The 26,429-nt window shown below is 40.2% G+C and overlaps 1 protein-coding gene across 16 annotated transcripts in view; it reads left to right on the top strand.

Annotated features, from left to right (window-relative positions):
* Positions 1-26,429, top strand: part of LOC116938765 (leucine-rich repeat flightless-interacting protein 2) — a 53,011-nt gene that overhangs the window by 19,528 nt on the left and 7,054 nt on the right. The window contains exons 3-27 of one of the 16 annotated variants that reach the window (XM_032946361.2): positions 435-452; positions 3,672-3,725; positions 4,137-4,181; positions 4,319-4,387; positions 4,755-4,835; positions 5,018-5,062; positions 5,358-5,402; positions 5,543-5,590; positions 5,971-6,003; positions 6,541-6,582; positions 7,706-7,762; positions 9,421-9,480; positions 10,578-10,625; positions 12,068-12,130; positions 13,903-13,968; positions 15,138-15,203; positions 16,419-16,532; positions 16,973-17,020; positions 17,584-17,691; positions 18,741-18,812; positions 20,929-21,018; positions 21,895-21,975; positions 23,643-23,735; positions 25,690-25,782; positions 26,126-26,221. In XM_032946361.2, the coding sequence (XP_032802252.1) occupies positions 435-452; positions 3,672-3,725; positions 4,137-4,181; positions 4,319-4,387; positions 4,755-4,835; positions 5,018-5,062; positions 5,358-5,402; positions 5,543-5,590; positions 5,971-6,003; positions 6,541-6,582; positions 7,706-7,762; positions 9,421-9,480; positions 10,578-10,625; positions 12,068-12,130; positions 13,903-13,968; positions 15,138-15,203; positions 16,419-16,532; positions 16,973-17,020; positions 17,584-17,691; positions 18,741-18,812; positions 20,929-21,018; positions 21,895-21,975; positions 23,643-23,735; positions 25,690-25,782; positions 26,126-26,221 (1,635 nt within the window). The other 15 variants (XM_032946360.2, XM_032946362.2, XM_032946367.2 and 12 more) reach the window with 15 other exon arrangements.

Here is a 26,429-nt window from a genome sequence, read left to right as displayed (position 1 = left end):
TTGTGACACTTTGGGGAGTGCCCGTGGCTTATGATGGGTAGTTGACAGTTTATCAGCGTGTGTGTGCGCGCGCACGTGTAACACTGGCCAGCGAGTGTCCGTCCATACCTGTGAGTCTTGTCTCTGCAAAGTCTCTGTAACAGTTATAGGTCTGAAGTGTGATAGAGGAAATTAAGCTGTTGGTACCTTGTTTTGTTTCAAAGTTATTGTGGCACTTGCATACCGGTTATGTTGTACATTTTATTTACATCGTATGTTATTATCACATGCAACTACTCCTTTAGTGACTTTTCTTTTCATTCCAAATTTTTTTTCATACTTTTAACTGTCTTGTAAAACAATTACATGTTGATTTCCATGATATTTTCACAAGACTGTCTCTTCTGTATATGCCATAGCTCTCATTCTTTGACATTATATTTTCTCTTTCTAAGATCTACAATATTCAGAAGGTAAGGAAAAACAGCATGTTTTCGGAATGCGTGCTTGAAATTCTACTAACAACTGTGCTCTTTAAATCCCAACACTCATTTTGATTTGCTGTGTCTTAACATAACCAGTCCGAGTTTGGTTTGTTGCACAAATTATTATAATAAGATGAGTAGTCCTTTAAAAAAATAGATTTCTATGTATCAAGCATTAGCCTTTTAAATCGGTTGTATATGTCACTGAATGACCTATATACTATTAGAAACGTACATCCATAAAGCCTAACGTAATATTTAAATACATTTTGTTTCGTTACTTTAAGAATCCATTTGGGTGGCTCAGTGTTGGTGAATACAATGCAACCGATACATTAGTTGAATGTTTACCCCAGCCTTTACCCAGCGCAAGACCACACGAGTCAGGAGGTGAGCCTGCACTGTGCTGCGTCACCACTGGCCTCTTGCCCATTTGTGGAGGGTACTTGGGTAGAAAGTGAACTAGATGTTGAGTATTTTGTACTAGACGTCAAAATAATGTTGAAGCAGATGTTGTGAATGTTCTGGAGCTGCTCGCCCGGTGGGGTCCTAATGACCATTTCAACGCACTGATAGCCCGGTTTAACTTCAATTCGTTGGGTCTTCTGCAGTAAAGTATATTTACCCAGTGAGCCGCTCGTGCACCCAGCCGAAAGAGGCGGGTGATCTCGCTCTTGTGATAAGATATCTTCATGAGGACATCAAAGGTACTTTTATAGCGTCCCTTCCGGAGTTCCATCTTGTGACAGTGTGCGTCACTGTATGCACTCAATGTACTGGGTAGTGGGATTGTAACATACTCTTACAATTATCCGTTACTTGACGCCAATTGCACTGTGAGTGCCAATTTGTTTTATACACAAGCCGGGTGTTACGTGCAAGTATGAGGATGCAGTTAATTGTGAAAAGTCGTCGATTAGATCCCGCACACACCAAAAAAAAAATCACCATTGGTGGCATTAAGCAAGCGGAATAAATGTTTATCCGTCTGGAAGTCAGGGTGACGAAGGGGGGACGTGTTCACTGACACAATAGGTAAGTTATTGGCAGTAAAACATTCAAGTTTGTTAAAATCGCCATGTCGTTGTTATTTCCCTTGGGTATTGTAGTCGTTATGCGCCACCTACTTTACTTGTTCATGCTGTGTAAGGGCATATTCTTTTTTCAAGGCTCGATTGTAGTTGCTATTTTATAATATTGGTGACAAACATTGCACAATTTAAACTGCAAGTACTTTACCAAGTATATTTTGAACAATCTGATGTGTCTTTGCAGTATTTGCAGGGGCGGAGCCAGGATTTTGACTTTGGAGGGGCTGACTTCAATATTCTGAGATATCCAGTGTATGTTTTCCAATGGGCGCCACCAATGTATAAAACAAACTTTATTGGATTTGAACGCGGAGTTTATTAATAGGTCGGAGCCGCTGATGTGGCTAATAAGTTCGATAAGTTCGAAAGGCTGCCGCTCAAGCAGCCTGCAGGGCAGCACAAGGTGGCAGCCTGCAGGGCAGCACAAGGTGGCAGCCTGCAGGGCAGCACAAGGTGGCAGCCAGCATTTTGCAGCAGCCAGATATCCGGTTATCCTGATTACCGAATGTCCCAAAATTTCAGGGGGGGCTAAGCCCCCCCAGCGCTCCCTGTGGCTGCCCCTGAGTATTTGTAGAAATGACTCAGCAAGGATATGGATAGTGTTTTACATTGCTCTGTTGATGTAAGAACATCAGCATTATCCGAATGAAGATGTCATTACAAAAACGATCATACAGGTGCATGGTGTTTTATTTCTACTAACATACTGTGCATTAATTTAAGCCTTCAAAGTATGTGCCTTACAAGGAGAGTTGTATTTATTCTGCATAAAAGGGTACATGACTTTCATCGTGATATAATAAGCTAACCCTTGGGATTGCAAATGATGTATTAAAGTTTGCCGTGATTCACTGTCGTATGGTAGTTAGAACCTTACCAAAAATGGGGGTAATGTCAGGTTTTGTGGGCTCGTGAGTTTCGGCATGATTGCAGATTCAGTGCTGGCTCTCACGTGACGACTCAACCATCTTTTAGACGAAATTGTTTCACAGGAACTAATTTTGCACATGGCTTGAATTAAACAGTCGCCAAGAGGGCTCTTGATTTTCCTGTGCCTGTTGACTCTGGTAGGGATAGTTATTGTGCAATGTAATTGCGGACAGATGATTTTAAAATGCCAATTTGGTCTCTCGACATATGTAAACGCCCCTCTTATGAAGTCGAGTGGTCTTTAAAGTCCACTTTTCAACAGAGCATACAGTGGTAATTTTTTTGAATAAGCTGCCTGTGGTAATTTAAATTTTGACTCCAGTGCATGCTGTTTCACTGGCAAATTCTTTGTTATAATCAGGACCTCATGTTAATTTCCACAGCTCTTTGGGTTATTGCATCATTACTAAGATTGAAAGGACTAAATAGTAGACTTTATTTTTGCATGCAAGATTGTTGTTAATTGTGTTACAAACAACTACGTATACATGTTACAGTTTAGGAAATCAAGAAATACATTCTTAAAAATAATGTTCGTTCACTGAATACTGTATGGAATAAGTGTGCCACCCAAATGGGTAATTTATCGTTATGCATAGGGGGCACAAAGGGGAAAACATGTTTCTGTATCATTCGCCATGCACCAAACAATATAACTGCAGAACTTTACCTGCCCCTGCTGGACATCTGTGAAACAGAGTTTTATAGCTCATCGGATTCCTCCAATATAAAGACATTCTGATTCTGTTACGACACTTTAACATGAATGCTAAAGGTTCCCATTGCCTGCTATAGAAATTATTATGCGTTTACAATAATTTATTAAATATCCCTGAAAATTCTGAATCGGGTTATTGTCTCTTTCAAGTACATTTATTAAACATGCATAGCTCTTTACATGTAAAACGTCTCACCTTTTATATTTCTGTTGTTAAACATCCAAGAGCTGTGTTTGTGATTCAATATTTCTTTTAAGAAAAACATTTGTAAAAAAATCATGACTATTCATATGACATATGTAATAAAGTATATAACGATTGTGAACACGCATGTTTGCAGTGATCAATTCCTATTAAATTATGAATTATACTGTGCAAACATCACCTGCATGATAGTATAATATATTAACCTATCATTGCCATTGTTTTAATGTATTTTTTTCTATGATATGTCTTGCTATGTGTAGAAGTATCAGTTGCCGCGGCATAATGAGGAATACGACAATATACACCAGTGGATGGTAGGACATGTTGCGTGTTTGCATACGTCTTCTGTTAAAGGATAATGAAGCACATCCATGTACACTTTGAATATTGGGGCACTGTTAATTCTGCGTGTACAATTGGTTCAAGCATAACCTCAGCTTTGCGGGTTAATGTACATGGCTTTCTTTACGTGTGTTTTTATCACATGATAATTATACATTGCTGATATGCAGATCAATTTCAGATTAAGCCAACTCGTAATCATGGCATGTGTGATGGGTCACAGCAATACATTGCAAGAAAACAGCTTTAAAATATCAATGCTCATCACAGCGTCAGTATTATTTGAAGCCGTTATTTCACCTCTGTTGTTTTTACATCACCTGGCGATGACTGGCCTATGCACCTGTGATCCTACATGAAAAGCTGATGTCATGGGTTCACAGGATGGCGTGGAGGTTCCATCAACAAGGCTCTCCAGACCACAGTCGGTCTGTACTGCTTCCTTCCTTCCGTCCTTTCTCGTCCTGCGCGCTGCTGTCACCTGCGCCGTTCGTACGGCGGCTTCCTTGCCTTGTTTTTTGTTTTTCACCTCGCTTTCCTTACTTTGCATTTCCCTTTTTTTCAGCGGCAGCGGGCGTCACCTTTCTCTGACGCCGATGGGCTCTCAGAGAGAAGCGGCCGTTCTGGCAGCAGGGTCAGTAGCTTGCAGCTGCGTTTGTGGTGGGAGTCACTGAGCCCGAGCTGACTGATGAGCCTTGCTGGTGCTGGAGTTGAGTTTCATTGTGCTGGCACATGCACAGGAAGCATTTGGTTACAGTGAAATATATAAATAAAGTGCTCACCTAATTAGTGCATCGTTATCCTTTATATGTTCACATTAGTGCAAGTCGAGATTTTTGCAGCACTCTTGGTACTTACTATTCTTTATAATAAGATATGTTGGTTTGTCGCTTAGAGTCACTACAGTCGCATGAACAACTATGAGTTTTCCTGCAACAAACCTATTTAGTTTGCTCTTTGTGCTCAAGTGTGCTTCCTGACTAAGCTTTGTTTTGTTATAGCGTGAGGACTATGAATGCGAACGAGATGGTTCCAGTGGAAGGAGTAGGGTGAAGAATGGTTCTGCAAAGAAATATCCATTGGTCTGTATTATTTTGAATGCAATTTAACCAGTACGGTACTTTATGACGATTACATTTAGGTTTTGTATTTTTTTTCAAGGGTAAACTCTGTTTATATTTCATCATGCACGCATTTGTATGTATTAATGTAAATGCTGCATGCCAAAATACAGTATCAGTAAACGAGTGTGGTTGGATTACAGGATCATGAAGAGAGATACTCCAGCCGATATCACAGAGTTAAGCCGGTACCTACCTCCATTCATCTCCTTAACATTTATATTTTGTCTTGAGCTATTTAACATAGGCCTCAATACGTTCATGGGCTTAAATGCTTATGCGAAGAAAATGGCAGTTCTTTAATTTATGGCTGATGGCATTCGTGTAAATATGTCTCCACATATTATTGTTGGGAGAATTGTAAAAAAAAACGTAGAATGCATACTTAAATGACCTAAGGCCAATTCTGATTCGCGCGTTGACGGCACCTGATGACATTTCATGTGGAAATGTTATTTTTAAAATATCGTGGTTGAATTCCAGGATGATGAAGAGTTGTACTGCAGCCAGCTGGGAAAATATAAACCGGTATAAGCAGTCTCTCATCTCCTTATCTGCACCGTCTATGATTTTGTTTCCTTTTTCATTGCTACATATTCACGTATTTTTTTTTTTAAGCTGTCATTAACACTACTGAATTCTTTATTCTTCTCTTCCTTTTGTTTTAGCGGTTGTCCAGTGCCGAAAGAGAATCGGAGAGTAGTGACCATAGAAGGGTTCGTATTTTTTTGCGTTGAAACCAGTGATCTTTAACAAATACTGACCGTTGTGACAGCACGACTTTATTTTAGAAACCTCTGCACTGCTGCCTGTGAGTGCCGAGTGCAAGCGCCATTGTCAGTGTGCATGTAATATTCAAATAAAAGGGAAAAAAATATATAAAATAACATGTATATTTAACTGCAAATACTCACCTTTCAACTGAATGTTGCCCTCTTGATGATTCGCTCAGGACACTTTTCTTGAATTGTCGTAGACATGCAATGTGCATATACATTTTTAATTCATATATTACTTTATTCTGAGCAATCTTTATTTAAACTACCAAGGGTATTTGTATCTTCTAACCTTAAATATTAAATGTTCACCTTTTCAGCGTGCGCCGCCTGCCGACGATGAGACTGATGAGGTGATGAGTCCACAGCTAACTAGATAATGACCCTCAAACGTCAGTGCGTGTCAATGCAGTGTTGCATGTGAAACGATTAGTGCAAAGAACTGTTCGCTAAAAATGGAAAGTCCTGCACGTTGCAACTGTGGTCTCTGACCGAAAACGAAAGCAGGAACCGGGCATTATAAAGCCATCAACTTTTGAGTGCACTTACTTGCGTTTTAATAATTAAAATGGCCCTCAATTTGCAGACTGTTTTACCACATTGCTGTTTTAAATTAAAATATAACCTCAAACTGTTGCATGCACACTTTAGCGGTCCCTTGTTTTTATCGGATAAACTAGCCTTGTGGTTTTACATCTTTTGCGCTGTGATTAACAAAAATGTTGTAGTGTACTTGAAGTATTTACAAATGGAATTCTGTTTTGGTGTGTGATTTGTATTTGTATTTACTTTTATTGGATTTCTTTGTTGAAGAGTGCTTCAGCATGCACGTGTTGTATCTAAGCAATGTTTACATTATTTCTTCATCTAATCTCAATTTTCCATTGTAGATTTGGCAAAGCGACAAATACAGACGGAAGCTCGGTTCTAGAGTAGGTATTATTCACTGCATGGCTGTGAGTTTTGTTTTTAACTGATGTCTGTGGGTATTTTTAACACAATTATTGCTTGATTTTATTATGTGCTATTTATTTTCAAGAGTAATTTTTTTAATATTCGAAGTCATAGACTTCCTATTGCTAGCCCAGTATTCCAGCATAGGTTTCTAAGAATGAGCTCCGGGCAGTAACAAGCAGATGTGTGATATTTAAGGGAACTGGATGACATGACATATCCACTCATTGGAAAGCCATTGCTTTATTTATTCTGGTTTCTTATATCTTTCAGGCGCATCCCATGCAATCAAGCACATGCATGATGAATGCCTCCTGTCTAACATAACAGTAATTGTTTATTAAATATCCTTTAAAGGGCTAGACAATTAATTTGTAATATACATTTTGGTGTGTCATTGACCCGTACAGATATGGTTTATAACGGGAATTGCAAATCTAGATTATAAGCCTTGTTCTTCTCTTGAGAAGAATGTGTACTGTATATTGAAACCAGCAAGCATCCCATGGTGTCAGCATCATATCTTAAGACGTATGCATCAATAAATAGAGAGTGCCACTTATTGCATCTTACAATAGATGTATGTATGTTGAACTTATTTCGCACTCTGCGTATATAGCCAATCATTCTAATCGGATGTTCGGGGATATTTACTTTAAGGTTGTGGCCATACAATATGCAATTATATTTAGCATTGAAATAGTATGTGCATGCAACTGCATGTCAAGATGCTGAACAGAAATAGTGGGCATGTTTATTTTATAGATAGGGGAACTCAATCATAGGCAGAGTAAAGAGGTCTAGACTTGAAAAAAGGTAGCGACAGGGAGTCGATAGCACGGACTACTGAGCTAAATGTGTTCGTGTTCCCTTGCTTGTTGGTCATAATTGTAAAGCTGGCGGTATATTAATAGTTTATGTTAAATCAGTTTTGGTTTATATTTTGCATGTGAAAACTCGAAAAGCACATTGGAAATTGCCTAAATATTGGCTTTGCCTCTGACATTCATGTTTATTTTTTACATTAAGCCTGGTTTCTGAATAATTATGAGCTAATGCTGAATGTGATACTTGAGATCTGTGTTCTTTTATCTTTATCAGAAAAATAGTTATGACAACTGGGATGCTGGCTCCAGCAGAGCCAAGGCCCCTGCTATGGTGTGTACTTTGCTATTTCTATGCTCTGGGAATTTAACGAGGCTATATAGATGCAAATACAAGTAGATCGATGCCCATGCATTGCACAAGAAAATGCATGAGACCAATTACACAAACGTCCTTTCCACTAAGACCGAGATAGTTTGGCAAGACGTGTTTAATTTGTTTTGTCTTGTTTGGATAAACACATTTTATTACCTGGGAATGAGGCTATAAAGTCTGACAGTGGTAGTGACGTCAGATGGCTTGAACTATCCCTGTAAAACAAAGTTCACACGTACAATCATGGTTGATTTTAAACGTGTTACATTTGTAGTAATTGACAATCATAATCACTTCACTTTGGTTTGTAATTTTTACTCTACTTTTCTCTCGTGCACTGCTTTTCTAGTGCAGTGGTCTCTGCCATTTTTCACCTGTCAAACAACATAATCGTTTGGTTATAAACTGGAATAACGTAATCTGCAGACACTTGAATAAAGTAACTCAAGCTCATGAGACTGTTGATTGTTTCCACGACCACTGGGAACTATTGGCAGCACTGGCCAGACTGGAGAACCCCTGTCCCCACAGAAGCCCAAATAGGAACCAAGTAGCATGGTTTCTATATGATCCCATAACAAGGCTACGGAGTCCCCATTTCAAATTGTGAGCCATTATCGTTTTCTGGGCTGACACTGGAATCGGTCGTGATGTCATGGGGAAAATAGGGCACCGCGGTGGCAAGATGTTAACTACCTCCCCTGGTTTACAGGAGGTTGTGGGTTCGATCCCGACCCTGACGCCTGTATATTTGGAGTTTGTATGTTCTCCACGTGGTCTCATGGATTTTTCTCTGGATCCTCCAGTTTTTCCCTCCACATTCAGAAACATGCGTTCAAAGTATTTGGCTGCGCTACTTTCCACATGATAAGTAACTTCGTTAAGCTATCATTTGTAGCCAGGTCGCGTCTGAAAAAGAGCTATATAGCTCAGTGGGTCTTACCTGGTAAAATACAAATAAATACATACAATACAGTCAGATATTGAGTGTCTAGTGATGCAGGTTGCTTTATCGCACTTCATGGTCAAATTACATGGCCATAAAATTACTAAGCAATGCATTTCTTTGCTTTAAAACCTTTGCCTTTGTTAAATTACATAAAATAAATGTCACTTCCCAAACACCACTCTCCAGCTAGAGGGTTAGGTGACAAAGGTGGGAGGGGACAGAGTGGGAGCCAAGCTCACAGATCCTGGTGGCTCATTGGGCATGGGGACATGGGCCATGGTGCTGGTCCTGGGCCATTGCTGGACCAGCAGACCTTAGTTAGCAGTGGTCATGGAAACGAGGCTTTAATGAATGTTAGAAGTGGCCTTTCCTTATTCTGCTTAAATATCGTTTTTGGGCCTGCGACTCAGGTGCCTTATATTAAATATATTTCTCTATTTAATATAAGAAAACAGTTAACTTCACATTTTTGTCATGAGTGAGTCGACATTTTATAAAACTTCGTGTTTACATGTTAAAAAAAGCTAATATTTACATGATATTATTAGCTGATGACAGTTTGACTTTTTTCGACATTTAGCAAAGTGGCATGGGTAAAGCTTACACACAACGGAATGTCCTTTGGATGCTGAGTTTATTTTTTTCACATGTTAATCATTGGCAGCAGGATGACGGTGTCCGGGGCGGCTATGATGACATGCCCTTTTCAAGGCGCACTGGCAAAAGGGTCTGTTTTCTTTCCTCTGCTGAAACAAGCTGCTTGCAGCTTTCTTTCACTTACCTCTCTCTCTACCCCCTAACATTTTCACATCTCCAATTCTACAATCGCTTTTTTTCAGTTACACGGACCAGCAGTTTATCAGTTTTATAGACTGGACTGTGCTTCATCAAAGATAATGATCCCCCCCCCCCCCCCCCCGTTATAGCCTTAACAGACTATTGGGGAAAGTGCCGTTCTCGAGCATCTATGAAGGCCGACACGGTACACGAGGGGGTGGGTGGCCAGCACCACGCCCTGTCGCCTTTGTCTCCCCAGTAGCGATGTTAATTATCTGAACCAAGACTGGTTCAGATAATTATCACCGATGATGTTGTCCGTGAGCGGGTATCGAACTCGTGTAGACGGGTTCGTAGCGCAGCGCTAAACGCTCCACGACCGCCCTGCAGCTTTCTAACATGCCCCATAACATGTTCATGCCCCATAACATGTTCATGCATACCAGTCAAGTCACTTTTTTTGACACGCTTTTATTTAACTCACTCTGTGTCTGTTGTCGTATCCTCAAATCTTGTAACTCAATTTTAACCCACTTCCCAACGTAGTATCGCCTGCAAACTTGGTATACTTATGTCATACTGATGACAATACTATATTCTATCAAAAAATACAAAAAATATTTTTAAGCATTCTCTTATGTTTCGGCTTATGTCTAATTGTCCACGCTCAACTCACGTTGGCTGTGAATGACCACGGCCCCTTAATTTATGGCAAGTCTCGGGGCGACTTCCTCGAGTCGTGAGGTTGTGCCATTACTCGTACGGTACATTTCATTAAAGCGTGTTTTAAAAAAAAAGTATTTTTAAAATGTTACTTTTTCAGTTGCACCGAGCATCAGTTTATCAGTTTCACAGAATGAACTGTGCTTCGTCGCACACTTCGACCGCGTCCATCTCGGGCACATTGTAAAGACCGTATGCACCATTACACTTTTAGATGTGGTGTGCTCATTGTTGAGTGAATGCTGAATACATTTGACTGGTGTCTCACGCATATTCATTGTGATCGTTATGCGGACATGTAACTGTTTTAATTATTTTCAACAGACTTCCTCTCTTTACAGTGAGCCTTTGGCCCCTGCTCGAAGCTACAGGGTCAGTGTCCAATCTAAGTTGATAATCTTTAACCCCATGCAGTGAAAAGTGTCTTTGTTTTATTTTATGGTGGTGACAAGGTAATTTATTTATCCTTAAATAAGGGTAGACTTACTGTCCAAGCGAGCCTTTATCATATTCTTGGGTGTTTCGGTAAAGTCACGTAGATAGGTTCAAAGAAAATAATCAAAAAGGTTCCTTTTCCTGAAGACGACCGCTTGCGTTGCGATCGAAACGTCGTAGCTTTCTGTTATTTTTTTATTATTTTTCTTTGAATCTATCTACGTGACTTTACCGAAAGACCCAAGAATATTAATTCCTGCAGTCACGAAAGCTTTAAGTCAAGATTTGAGCCTTTATCACTTCCTAAATCACAACGTACGTTGGTTTTTAATAATGTATCTTCCTTGTGATACGTATACTCATTCAGTGTCCTGGTGAGTTTAAAATATACGGTACTTTCTTTTATTTGGGTGGCACAGTTTGACCACGAAACCATCGCATTCACCGTTTTGGCCTGTTTGTATACGTAAATGGAAACGTATCTATTATCTTTGAAATTAAAATTTTAACTGAGCCCAATGTTGATGAGTGTAATGTTTCGTCTTGTCCTGCTCAGAATCGGAACTATAAACAGGGCGCAGGCTAGATTTAATCGTAAATGTTGCCCAGACCTGCAGCCCTCCCACGTGCAGCTAGCCCACACTCAGAATGATCTATCTTGACTGGAATACTGTATAGATATATTTACAAAGTAGGGGCAAGATTGCAGTACTGCAGAACATTGTTTTCCTTTGGGGCCGTCCATAAATGACGTCACGCACCTGGGGGGGTTCAGACATTTGTGACGAGGGGGGGTGTGTGTTTGAGAAATGTGACGTCACATAAAAATGCGCAACTTTAAATATAGACAACACGTTCTATTTAGTTAAATAGACTTTTTAATCAATGTTTTCTCTTACGACATCAGAGTGCAGCGCCACATTAAATACGCACTACAATGACAATAGTTTAAAGCGATTTGAAGCATGTTTTATTTTCAAAATGTAAATATGTTTTTGGGGGGTCTGACTTTGTGACGTCATGTATGAGGTGGGGTCTGACTTTTTGTGACGCCGTGTGACGGGGGGGGGGGTGGTCAAAAATCGCGTGACGTCATTTATGGGCGACCCCTTTGCCACTATCTAGAAAATGCAGTCAGAATGCATTTCAAATGTCAAACTACAATACCGAATAGGTATTAATGTGGCTCCATTTAAATTCGGGCCTCAGGATTGGATAAAAGATCACTGAGCCATATGACCTCGGTGACATAGAAGTTACGTGGACTGGTGGTAATAGTTGGGAAACTGGTGGAGTGCCATAATGTCATGAGAACAGGGCATGTGTGTGTGTGTTTTGGCATTGGTGACCACTCTGTGTTGGACACATCTTCCCTGTAGACTTTGGGCTCAGAAGATATTCTGGGCAGTGCCCGTGGGTGGCGGGGCTCTTCCTCACGGGTCGTAAGTGCAGGGTGTTTGCTGTTTGTGTTTTCTTTAACAGTGTTTGCAGTTACTTGACTAACCGTGGCCACGTCTGAATCGGCTAGCACTTCGCCAAGTCAGTGAAAATGGAACGACAAATGAATCGCAATGCTTGAATATACTTTTCAGTCTTTGTTATTGTATCGGACCTTCATTCTTTTAATATGTTTTGCGTTGGCTATAAAGCGTGACTGTGCATTGCAGTTTACATTTAGGATAATTCACCGTTAACATTTCTACCACATACTATTGGTCTCTGAACAACGCCCAGCATGGTCTACGATTGAGACCCTGCTTGGCAGTCGAATCATCGCATCATCCCTCTGGAATGTATTAAACGTGCATTGCTTCATGAGAAGTCAACAGTGTTATCCCGTGGAGAGAGCGATCCCCAACCATGGTCATGTCGAGTTTTCTTCACTGGTTCACGACAACCAAAAGCATCGAAAGAGTACCTCCTGCTCGAGCAGCAGTAAGACAATGTGAATTGAACAGCATCCAGCAATGCACTGTATGCGAGTGTAAAAAGGCCACGCATATAAGCTTACATGTCGGTTCATTCAAAGACTATTTGTTTGGCATTTCAAGGATGTCCATGTGTTTGGTTTAGACAGCTGCCTAAGCTCCACTTGGCCAGCTATGTTCATTGCCCTTGAACTCGCTGAACCTGGCCTATGCCCCCCTCATGTATTGGGAATGGGTTTCATTGTTCCTGCTGTCGGAATGGTTAAGGTAAATGTGTTAATGCTCGTAAAAATTACAAGAGTTGCATTGGCAGCACAGGCCACAAAACCTCAAGTTTTGTCTTGCGGATGACCTGATAGAAAAAATTCAGTCAGGCTAACTTTTTGGGCAGTACCCCTTGCATTAAAGAAGGGCCATTGTCTGAAAATGTAGCCTACCATTGTATTCAGTATATTTTCAGTTAACAGGATATTTAAATGTCATTTTTAATTAAAATAGCTTAATGTTATTGAAAGATGAATATGGTAAGTGCTAATTGAGCATTTAGTCACTTTGAAATACATTATAACTATCTTAATTTATTAAAGTTCCAATGTGACATTAAGAGCTGTTCATTGTAATTTGGGAATGGCAAAGGGGTTATGTTCTATGTATCTTGGGTTGATGTCTTAGGTGATTGGTGTTCTAAAATCTAAGTACTGCGTCGAGGTTGCTGTGTTTGTGAGTAAATTTGGACAAGCAGAGCAAGCCTTATACATAGCATACATTGTGTGAATTCAAGGTATAAGCTCACACGTATTATGAAAGTGAGCTATTGTTAATTTTCTGATTCGTTTTCACAGTGCTACAATTAATATCAGTTCACAGGCATTGCACACAGCTTCTAGACAGCTTGCTTCAATTTCCCCTGTATAAATATATTTTTCCACTAGCCTCATTAGTGTTGGATTGAACAAACTCTACCCCTATCCACTACTTAGCATATGTCAGGCTCACTTCTACTTAAACTATCTTACGCCTGACAGAGACTTATTTATCCAAAGTACGTGAATTTGTAATATTTACATTTTCAGATAACCATGCTGTTCATGATTACGGAAGCATCAACAATTCAACTTGCGATAATACTTTGGCCTGCCAAATAATATATGGCAACCCTGCACAGTGCATGTACATTGTTGAAGTGACTATCGGCTTAAAATAATAGAATCCCCTGCATCGTTAACCTCCTTCACGTGCCCTTTAGGAGTGTCTTGTAAGTCGTTGCTTTGTTTGTAAAACTTCAGGCAGCGGAGGGTGTGTCCGGCTCGCGGCTCTGCTCTCTGGTCAATTCTAGTAGGGCCAGCCCAGCGGTGAGATGCCAACGTGTTCTCACTATCATACGGCAGCCAACGCTCCATTGTCCGTGGTCATGGGAGGAGTAGCCCGGATAAAAGAAAGTCATGGAAAAAAAGGCCAAACTTCATGTGGCCAAGAAAACGTGTGTTGCTTACCTGTCTTGTTTAGTGTTTGAAACAAAGAATGTCTCTTCCACTGGCTAGTTTTGGCTGTACTTGCAAGAGTGAGTCACATCGGTTGAGTCACGCGTTAGGAGGCAGATAATTAAACCAATGCAAGCAAAAACAACATTTATCACAAGGACTGGCAATCTGCAAGGCGAATAATCCGCCCACGGATAATGGAGAGGAAGCTACCTGTAACGTGTTTTGTCTCGGTGTGTGGCGTAAATGTGGAGAGCATGCATATGGAACCACTGGTGGGGATATTAAACAGTAGAGCTAACGGGACATTTATAAGCAGGCCTTCACATTAATCGTACCACTCCTGCCGTAGCGAGATTGTTTACATGAGTGTAATGTGTGTTTAAAACATAATTGTGATTAATTGTTTTTTGCTTTCTGGCTTGTAAGTATCAAACTATAACAATATGCTGCTGTTTACTGAAAAGTAAAAAAACCCCTTGATGTATCATACACGGTACTGTAGTCTATGGTTATAGATGGTACAATGTTTGGCATCTGGTATTAATTTACAAGCTCATGTCCAAACACGATTATACTCGCTATATAGAATTTAGCCAAATGCAAGCAAATGAGATTTGAGTTATGCTAAAACAAGCTTCATTGTGTGAAATGTAATTAATGCATCATTAAGATTCTTGGTTTAATAGGAAACAATTACATTGAATGGTTAATTTATTTTACTGCACTTGGTCCTTGTTAACATCATCTTGTAAATTACAATATCATTTTTTTTATTATCTGTAATGGCTGCTAGAACTGCCAATGGGCTTACATCGGGTCTAATTTCATGCAAACATTTGCTTGCTTATCGAAAACCTCAAACGTGTGTGAACGTATTCATTTCTGAGTGAGGATTCTTTTTCTGAGCCACTGCATCCTTTGTGTGGGGAATCTGCTTACTCCACCACTGCTGCAGTCTGTTGCTTTACACTCTCCTTCTGTGTTGCCCCTTTGCCGTATCCTCCTCCGTCTCTTCCGCCTGGCGTGGTGGTTATCAGTCCTCTGATGATGAGGTGACGAGTGTACACTCGCGGAAATCCACTCGCTCAGCCCGGGGCGTCACGGTGAGAGCCGGGCCACCCATGCCACCTTTGACAATCCGACGAACACCGGGCAATCCGCAGCTCTTTCATAAGGTCCCCGTAGCGTGTTGACACTTTATTCAACAAAGCACAGTTGCAGCACCAGCTAGTATCAGGTAATCATTACATTTTACAATAGCTACAGTTTTGTACATTATACTCATGATACATGCACTCGAAGAGTGTTGCGTGTAGGAATGCGTTATTTATTATTTATGAAAATTAATGTAATTGGTGTCCTAATGTGACACGGTGTTACATTAGGGGACACCACTTTCCAACAATGGAGCAAACAAAACTGTACACATTACTGCGAAAAATGTGGAGAGACTTTCATCCAAATTGGATGCTTTAACATTTCCTCGTGGGAATGGTTGGTGTGATTCATTTGCTGTAACTCAGCTGCACATTAAATGTGTTAATGTCTGACTAAAATTAGAAAAAATGTTAAAAGTAAAAAAAATACTGTACACGACAGACAATCCACACAGCTATGAAATAATAGGATCTTGTGTTTAGAATAATACACACTAATATTTCCTAATTAACATGTGCAAACATTCGAATTATATAGGTTATATTTAAGACATCTGTGCATTGGTCAGTACAGTTTAAAACATGCTTTAATTGTGCAATCTTATGTCAATCCACCGCGATATGAATGCTTTCCCATCCCATGTTATTTGTGGCGGTTGTTTGACCATACTGCACTGCGCTGGTCATTGCGGGTTGGTTAATGTAGCGAGAGGGCAGGGGCCAGGATCAGTTTAGATATCCCTGATGTTAGCCGTAGCCGGGAGTGGAATGCAAGCCATCAAGTTCAATATTAGCTACATTTAATTTAGCGTTAACCGAAAGATGTGCTGTTAGTAGGGTTAGGACATACGTATGCACATTAATCTCAGTGGTATTTTCATTCAGTTAATTATGCACATGTGCCCTCCTACACATATGCAAAACATGTGCACAAATGGCATGCCACCATGGAGTTTGTATATTAGGAATATATATTCCTGCATCATCTTTTGGTTTTCCATTAATTTACATGTTTTATGTCTCATTATTTTGGTGATAATAGATCTTTTAAAGAGTATTCTACTGTGTAAATGTTTTTTTATTCTACTGACACGGCTACCTTGTTCTTCTACCTGTAACTGCTTTTTTCTTTTCTGTTTCCCTTCCATCTTTCTTCATAAGTCGTCAAACCCACCATCACGAAAAGGCTCAATAGTGGACATCTACGGTTGCTCTTCTCGCAGAGGAAGTGCACTCTCTGATTTTGATGATGTTTCAATCCCTGAGCTGGCTAAAGTGAGTTTACTTGCACAGTTGGGAGTGTGAATTAAAATAGACGGACAGCTGGGATGCAAAGCTTTGGTTTTCTAATGCTAAAAACAGACTTGATTGTTGCCGTGGCTTTGCAGAAGCGTTTGCCGGAGATTGGCCAACTGTTTTGAGTCGCATCGTCTTGCTAACTTTGCCGGGGGGAAAAAAACTGAAGGCATCGATATTGATATCATATGGCTCCTTGTTTGCCTCTGTTTTCAATTTAGTCGTCGTGCTGAAGTTGTGCACTGAAGATAAAGCTGCAGCTTCAGCATTTTATTCATTGCGCTGACCTCGATGACATAAACAAGCTGCCTAAATGCATTCCACAAGCAAGCTGGATCCCCAGGACACGGATCCCCTAAGGTTCTGCAACCACGCACGTTGACTGACAACTTTTTTTTTACCCCTTTTTTTTCCTCCAGTACACTGATGATCACAGTGACAATGACCTCGCAGAAAACACAGGACGCGTAAGTATATTGACTTTGTTTATGGGAGCGCAACAAGTCATTGACTCATGTTTGACATCCATATTTCAGCAAAAAAACCCTGTTCATGTCTGTGATTCTACAGTGTAAGGAATATAATTTCACATAGCATCAAGTATACTGTCATGTCTCCATGGGCCTTACCTGGTAGAATAAAACTAGTTCATACTTTTAGGTCATAGTTTAGGTGTGTGTGTTGCCTTACAGTTTTTGCTTGCACCGTAGGCAAGTCAAGACTTGTTTCCACACTGCTGCCACCCTCAAAGGGTGTTAATTTATAACTCACTATTCAAGTTCACACACATCAATCAAATCGGCCACTTTGTGGTGCTATATTTACGGCAAAAGAGTGTATTTTAATTAAATATTGTGTAATGTAACCACAGCTGTAGCACAGCAGCTGGGCTAGGGTGGCTCACACCTAAAATATAGCAGTGGAGATTAAGGTTGGGCGTTGAGGTGCTGTACCATGGCTTGCCTTGTGATGCCGCATGTAACCTGTGATGCTGCATGTAACCTGTGTGTTGTCTGTATGCTGCTTGCAGCCCTTGACATCCCGGAGTGCTGTATCAGCCTTGTCCTCATCCAACTTGTCCTCCAAGCAAGGCAATGGAGACATTGGCTCTCTTGGAGATGTGGATGTCTCGACCAAGGTGAGGCGTCTTGCCCTTTGTCACAGATATATCCAGCAGTCGCTGATAAAATAAATTTGATATTAAGATGAATATCACTTGGGTTATCTTGTTCGACACTATTCTTTATAAATAAAATATTCCAGTTAATGCTCCTGCCCAGTAATTATTAAACCTCTCACCTATTTGGAAAATAATATTTGTGTGTAGTGGCAGAGCCAAATTACCCATAACTCTAATAATTGCCAAAATTCTAGAATTGGCTCTACGTAACTTTGGTGGCCCATATTTCCTGTGTGTCCTTAAAAAAGAGATCACTAGTTTCAGTGGGATATCACCTGATAAAATAAATGGCAATAGTTGATCATTTTAATGCAAGTAAAGCTCTTGGCACAACGTCCAACAGTCCGCACCGTGTCCTGGGAATTAAATGTACAACACGTCAGACATCGTGCCGAGCAACACGCATTACAACCCGAAAACGCAACGGAGAGCCACACAGCGGATTCATAAAAACCTTCTCAAGAGTATATCCATAAAATATGTAAAATATATCATAAACAGGGTGTACATATCTTCAGTTGAAATACATTAAGTCTAGTCTTATGGTAGATTAATCAAACATTACAGAAAAGGCCAATGTCCCTCGTCGTCATGTTTCTATATGCATCTCTCTTGCGTCTTCGAGACCGTCAGCACAAATTCCCTCCATACCATTGTCGAGGTATTCATTGTGCGTAAACACCTTTTACATCTGTGTAATATTCCCCCATCAGCGTTGTGTTTTCTTCTCTTCCTTGTGTGCATGAACATTTGCTATACTGCAGTTGGTGTCACCGCTGTACATACTTTGCTCTTCTGACAGGTGGCAGATTCTACGAACCCCCCACCCCCACCTTCCCTACCCCTTGAGTGCTTCCCACACACGTGTATTCAACTAGTATGCCGCAGAGACGATGTGTTAAAGCATCGATGGGTTTCTTATGCATCGGAAAGCCCAATCCCTAGGTCTGTCACTTCTTACGCGATTCATGTTTTCTTGAGACCTGGCTTCCATTTCTGCTCACTAGGATATCTATGAGCTAAAGGATCAATTGCGCGATGTAGATTCCAGATACACGAAGGGCCTAAAAGAAATAAAGGTACTGGAAGCATGATGTGGAGCTATACAATAAACGGATGGTTTCCATGTGCTGTTTGATGCACTCACACAAGCGTCTGCCTTTTGAAAGAAACAAGACTTTAACTTAACTTGTAATCGCTGCATGTTGTGAAATAGTGTGTGGCTGTAAATTTTACATAAAACTAAAAGTTTGCATGCTATTTAAAAAAATGAATGTACTTTTGGTTTAATAATGAGTAAGATTTTCACTCGACCTGTTGCAAGCTTGCATCCCTAATGATGTTTATTAAATTTCATTGTTCACATTCAATTGACTTAATTAAAAGCACCAGTCTGTTGTAAACACAGTGGACTTTATTATACAGTGAGGGAAAAGAAGTATTTGATCCCCTGCTGATTTTGTACGTTTGCCCACTGACAAAGAAATTATCAGTCTATAATTTTAATGGTAGGTTTATTTGAACAGTGAGAGACAGAATAACAACAAAAAAATCCAGAAAAACGCATGTTAAAAATGTTAGAAATTGATTTGCATTTTAATGAGGGAAATAAGTATTTGACCCTCTCTCAATCAGAAAGATTTCTGGCTCAGAGGTGTTTTTTATACAGGTAACGAGCTGAGATTAGGAGCACACTCAGCTTGTTACCTGTATAAAAGACACCTGTCCACAGAAGCAATCAATCAATTAGATTCCAAACTCTCCACCATGGCCAAAACCAAAGAGCTCTCCAAGGATGTAAGGGACAAGATTGTAGACCTACACAAGGCTGGAATGGGCCACAAGACCATTGCCAAGCAGCTTGGTGAGAAGGTGACAACAGTTGGTGCGATTATTCGCAAATGGAAGAAACACAAAAGAACTGTCAATCTCCCTCGGCCTGGGGCTCCATGCAAGATCTCACCTCGTGGAATTGCAATGATCATGAGAACGGTGAGGAATCAGCCCAGAACTACACGGGGGATCTTGTCAACGATCTCAAGGCAGCTGGGACATAGTCACCAAAAAACAATTGGTAACACACTACGCCGTGAAGGACTGAAATCCTGCAGCGCCCGCAAGGTCCCAAAGCTCAAGAAAGCACATATACATGTCCGTCTGAAGTTTGCCAATGAACATCTGAATGATTCAGAGGACAACTGGGTGAAAGTGTTGTGGTCAGATGAGACCAAAATGGAGCTCTTTGGCATCAACTCAACTCGCCGTGTTTGGAGGAGGAGGAATGCTGCCTATGACCCCAAGAACACCGTCCCCACCGTCAAACATGGAGGTGGAAACATTATGCTTTGGGGTGTTTTTCTGCTAAGGGGACAGGACAACTTCACCGCATCAAAGGGACGATGGACAGGGCCATGTACCGTCAAATCTTGGGTGAGAACCTCCTTCCCTCAGTCAGGGCATTGAAAATGGGTCGTGGATGGGTATTCCAGCATGACAATGACCCAAAATACACGGCCAAGGCAACAAAGGAGTGGCTCAAGAAGAAGCACATTTAGGTCCTGGAGTGGCCTAGCCAGTCTCCAGACCTTAATCTCATAGAAAATATGTGGAGGGAGCTGAAGGTTCGAGTTGCCAAACGTCAGCCTCGAAACCTTAATGACTTGGAGAAGATCTGCAAAGAGGAGTGGGACAAAATCCCTCCTGGGATGTGTGCAAACCTGGTGGCCAACTACAAGAAACGTCTGACCTCTGTGATTGCCAACAAGGTTTTTGCCACCAAGTTCTAAGTCATGTTTGCAGAGGGGTCAAATACTTGTTTTCTTCATTAAAATGCAAATCAATTTATAAAATTTTTGACATGCGTTTTTTCTGGATTTAGTTGTTATTCTGTCTCTCACTGTTCAAATAAACCTACCATTAAAATTATAGACTGATCATTTGTTTGTCAGTGAGCAAACGTACAAAATCAGCAGGGGATCAAATACTTTTTCCCCTCACTGTATTATTAAGTCCACTGTATTTCCCTCTGTGGGAACACGGTGAATGTTAAATTGTTTGACAGGTGTTGCACCGAGAGAGCATGCTCAGAAAGTTGAACGTGATATTTACATTCGTGTGAAAATGAGGCTCAAGAAAAATAACTTGCTGCATCTTGTTTTATTTGACTCATGTTATTGCGTGCATTCTCTTTGGCAGGAATCACTGTCAGAGGTCCAGGAAAAATTTAAAAAGGCTATGGTGACAAATGCACAGCTTGACAACGAGAAGTTTAATTTGATCTATCAGGTAAGAAATACATTCCGTGGAATATGGGAACAAAGTAAACATTCCTGCAAAAGAAACAGTTTTTTATTGTTTTTATTGTTTAATATATTTTTTATTATTTTATTATTTCCCTTCAACGTGACTTTACCGAAACAGCTAAGAATATGAATAAGAAACAGTTTGTACACAAATGTAAACCTTGAAGCAGTGCATATTCGTGAAGACTGGTCATACTTATAGATGCTGTTGTTAAAGTTTTAAAAAACATTTTTTCAATGTTTATAGTTGTTTTACCAAAGTTGCAGTAACGAATGAAACTCATGATTGGCATACCTTTGTCAACCCACTGCTGGATGACTGCTTCCTCGCATCTGTTAATAATGCAGGTTGTTTAACTTTCCCTCACCATGCTGGACAATGCAGCTTAGTGAATCGGGGGAGGGGCAGGTCTGATTCAGATAGATATCACTCGTTGCTGGTGTTATCCATGGCTGGGAATCAAACTCACCGCACTAAGTTGAAAGTGCGGTGTGTTGACCTCTGTCTCCATGGCGAAACAAGTTTTGGGTGCTGCTCATCATCTTTTGAGGGCCTTGAGCTTGTGTTAGAAATTCCCCACTGTGGTGACCAGACCAGTCACCGTGGACGATACTTATTTGTATATATGTACATTGAACTTCTTTAGCGCTCTACCTAGCCGACCGTGATATCGGAGGTGCACATCATCCCGGCCATTTGATCAATGCCGTGATGATGTGCTGCGTAATTTCACAATACAGTGAATACACGTGAGATACAATTCCATTCTACAGGTTCTCATAATTCGTAATCAAAATGTTGTTTTATTTGTCGATGAGAGGCACCACTGAGTGGGATGCATCAATCCCCGTGTTGCAGGTGGACACCCTGCGTGACAGCATGGAGGAGATGGAGGAGCAGATGGCGGAGCTCAGGCGCCAACACGAGGACAAATGCAAGGTACTTAGGGTTGCACTGTTGCGCAAAAGTGTCCTCTCGGCTGTCAACCGAGCCAGCTCATCAGCAACCCTCAAACTGGTTCAAGCAAGTGCGCATATTGCTCTGGTGGTTTTAACATCATTGATTCACATGCATGTGTCTCTGTGTCATATGTGTACGTTTTTATTGCTACAGAAATGACCAGGTATTGAAAAATGTGGGATACAAATGTTTTGTTGCATAGTTGATGACCAGATTCAGAGAGCATTGTTTGACCCCAGGAATCATACTTGTAAATAAATCACCAATGTAACATTTCTTATTCAGTAATTACTTGGTTTCCCATAGACTGCCGATGTGAATGACTTGTAGGTTTAACATTCTTGACTCGGTCTTATGTGCTATTTGCATTGCAGCAGCTGTTAAACTAGACTGCATGGCAGATGCTTTGCACCCATGAAGTTAAACCCAAACCATCTATACAGCTTCTATTATCACTACCCATAGTTATGTTGAAGCAATGAGCTTTTAAGTGACAACCTACTGAATATATCACACAGCTTGCAAGTTACATTGACAGCACACCATGTTCAGCTATGAATATGTGTGTGGGGATTTTCCAAGCCACAGTAATTTTGTGCACTCGCCAAAGGTACAGCCGAGTACTTTTAAAATGAGGTTTATTAAACTTATTGATTTAAGCCCTCCCGTAAACAGTCGCATAGCAAGACATGCTAATTGAATGTTTATGGGGAGCTTATATCGGTATCGAACCCCACGGTCAATTACACATTCAGGCATAAATAAACCATGAAGAGCTTTGGGTTATGTATTTTGGTAAGCACCAATTTTCAATGTGTGTGTTGTATTGGCAAGCAAACTATTGCTAGATTTGTTTGTATATTTCTAGGTAGCAAAATAACGAGGATAATATAATGTGAAACAGATTTTCCTCGTAACTACCATATTAAACGCACATCACAGCTGAGTATATTGGCCCGTTGATGTTAGACAGATGTCTTGAAAGAGCACGCTTTGCTGATTGGCTCTCAGCAGTTCTCTTTGTTGGATCATGTGTTATGGCAAAGGCAAACACATGTGTGCACTTCAGATGGTCATCGCAACTTATTTCAAATAAGAATAAAACACAAATGCACTTCGCCACTAGGACTGTTGGCATGAAGTGGTCTGATTGATACGGCTCATATTACAACTTTGATATTTCCTGCAAAGTGCTGCATCTGCTGTCATGCAAATTAAAAAAAAAAACACCCTTTGACCTCATTGGCAGTGGCAAGCCATTGTGTTCTGTTGTTGTGTTGCCCCAGAATATTGCCAAAAATATAATTACAAAAACGTTGCCCAAGAATATTTTCAAAATTGTAATTACAAAAATATTTATTTTTTGTAATTAATATATATATTTTTGTAATTAAGGCTCCATATGTCTATTTTGCAAAGAAGATTAGGAATATTTTTTTGACTTTTCTCTCTTTAAATATTTTGATAACAATAACACGAATATGAAAACCCAGACTTGTGGAGTTTGTGATTTCAGAGCAGAAGACAAAGTTCACCCACGTTTAGTTTGGTATAGGATGTATTTAACAATACACGTTGGTTTTATATAGGTGCTCGAATATATATGAAGTGAGATGTTTTCAACTGTTTCTTTTTCATATTCCCAGGACTTGGAGAGACAAAAGCATGCGCAAAGTGTGCTGCAGTACAAATATGACGAACTGCAAGAGGGCCTCAAGCAGAGGGATGCACTCATAGAGGTGAGCAGTTGGTGGCAGAAATTTGCAGCACTCCCCTGGACCCAAATTAGTCTCAAACTGCCACTTAAGAGTTTGCGCATGAAGACAAACTCCACCGGGTAGTTATGGAAACTGTCAGAAAATCAAAAGCTTTCCATTTTTTGCGAGTCATGCCATTATGCTCGTGTTCGCAATTAGTGGAAGCAGGCTTTACCGCAGTAATTGTATTTTTTAAGTATCATTGCAATTGTTTTGTTATATGGGAATATAGTTACATAGATAGTAATATAAACGAATTATAACTGACATTTTCAATGCACGAGATAAGTCATTTCTGAAAATTCCAAAGCATAAAACTGGGCTAACCTGCCGAAAAGCAGAATGGGTAGAGATGTTTAATTGCATTATCCTGTGCGACCTTGATATGTCCTCTACAGTCATTAGTAAACCCTTACAATAGCAAACATTGAATTATTATATCTCGATGGCATGCCTGAAAATCATCAAGGAATTAAGTCAATTGAAATGTGCAAATAATCACCTCATATATGTGATTGATTTGTAAGGCGTATATAATTACTGTAATATGCCCAGGTTACCATAGTTAATGCCAAGCATAGCATCAATCCATGTGATATTGGCGACCCAGCGCTAGTGAGCATGGAAATAGCATGTTTGTATTGTGTGGCATTCATGTATGTGTGCACTGAATTTGGTGTACAAAACATGTGGAAGTACATGAATGAGTGCATTGATTACCTAATTACGTCAACGGCTGTTTACCTTGAACATTCTGAAACTTGTAAATATAGCTTGTGGTCATAATCGATACATTCATTTGTTGACACCATCTAATATCTGTAGACTATGACTCCACTCCATTGAATGAGTATGATACACAATGACAATATGGGTTATGTGTCTTGCGGGTGCATGGACTTTTTCTCAATTAAACTACATGTTTTGATTTAAAGCTTTCGTGACTGCAGGGATTCATATTCTTGGTTCTTTCGGTAAAGTCACGTAGAAGGGAAACAAAATAATAAAAATATAAAACAATACAATTCTCGCGACGTTTCGACTGCTTCTGTTGCAGTCGAAACGTGAGAATTTTATTGTTTTATATTTTTATTATTTTATTGTTTCCCTTCTACGTGACTTTACCGAAAGAACCAAGAATATAAACTACATGTATGAAATAGAGTTCAGAGTGCTGGGCTGGCAACTCTGAGCTCTCCGTTTCAATCCACAAAGCCATCTGTGATTAAACTAGCTAGGTTCTCAAGTGTAGTTGAAGTTGACAGTCGCAAAGAATCAGCTCTTGCAGTTAAAGTTATCCTTTTTATGGTCATTCAACAATCTTTTGACAGGGTATATGGGAAATTATGACCTCTCCTGTGTAAAGGATGAAAAAAAAACGTGAAGGATTTTTCAGAAATTCTGTGAAAGATATCTTGTGCAGCCATTATCTGACACACTGCAAGATATCTGAATGGATTCATCAAAGGCAAATTGGTACTGTTACTAATTGCTAGGGCCTCCCAGGTTGATATAGCCATTAGGTAAAGCAGCTGCTGTATGTGATTACCAGCAGTAGGAAGACAAATGATCAGTAATAGCCAAGCCACTGCTATATATGTCGGGTGCCAAGCAATAATATATGTTTTTTAGAGAAAGAGCACATCCTCCCACGGTCTAACCAAGTTTAAAAAAGTTAAATAATTGTTTATTTGTTTTGCAATTGGATAAGTTGCATTATTTGTTGGTATCACATTCACCACGGCCAGCACCCTCAATTGCAGACTTGGATGCCTCCATGCGGGTAAGTTTACAATATATTGAGCCTTTTAAAGAATACACAAAGACATACCTGTTAGAATTAGTGTATGATATTCTTCTTCATCCGGCCTCTGCCATTTCTACTTTCATTTCTACCAAATGCTTTTTCTCCTCTGCCTTCTCCTCACGCTTTCAGGAAATTAAAACACTGCAGCGTAAAGAAGAATCATATGTGCGGGAGGTAAATGATCTCCAGGAAGCAATTGGGTGGAAAGAAAAGAAGATAGGGGTATGTGAACATGTCGGTCTGTGTACAGCACATACCTTTAAATTCAGTAGGAAGGACATACACCAGTAATGTGTGTAGGGTTGCCTTTACATTTTAAGCAATATTTAAGCAACTACGAAAGTTAAACTGGACAAGAATGTAATGCATATTCAAATTGTGCATGCATAGTTATTACTGGACTCTTGAAAAGGTAACAGCTGCGCCATACTTTACCCTTTTGCCTGCTGTCCTTTGCACTGTGTTTAAACTGTACGCGCTTTTGAACTGGATTGCTCTCGTCTGTTTTTCTCACTGCTGCCTTTCCTCTATTCTTGGAACTCCTGTTCCCCGTAATGGGGGCCAGGCTCTTGAAAGGCAAAAGGTACACTTTGAGTGTATAATGAATGAAAGAGATGAACTCAGGCAACAAGTCACTCAACTTAAGGAAGATTTGAAAAAGGTATGAGAGCACTGAACTTGCTTTAAGACTGCACTGTTTGTGGAATAGTATATAAATGAAACAAGTCAACTGCAAAGAGTCCGTCAACCAGCAGAGGAAGCGATTAGACTTTCCATTCTACCAGAGCAGCGGTGCATATTATAACATACAACCCAGCTTGTGTTGATCTGCATTCAAACAGGATGCTTGCCTCAAGACTGTTTTGCCA

This window comes from Petromyzon marinus, chromosome 4 (genome assembly GCF_048934315.1).
Source record: "Petromyzon marinus isolate PM22_M1 ecotype Great Lakes invasive population chromosome 4, UKy_Petmar_22M1.pri1.0, whole genome shotgun sequence".
NCBI lineage: Eukaryota > Metazoa > Chordata > Hyperoartia > Petromyzontiformes > Petromyzontidae > Petromyzon > Petromyzon marinus.
Note: the sequence above shows the minus strand (reverse complement) of the source record. Positions and strands in the feature narration are given on the sequence as shown.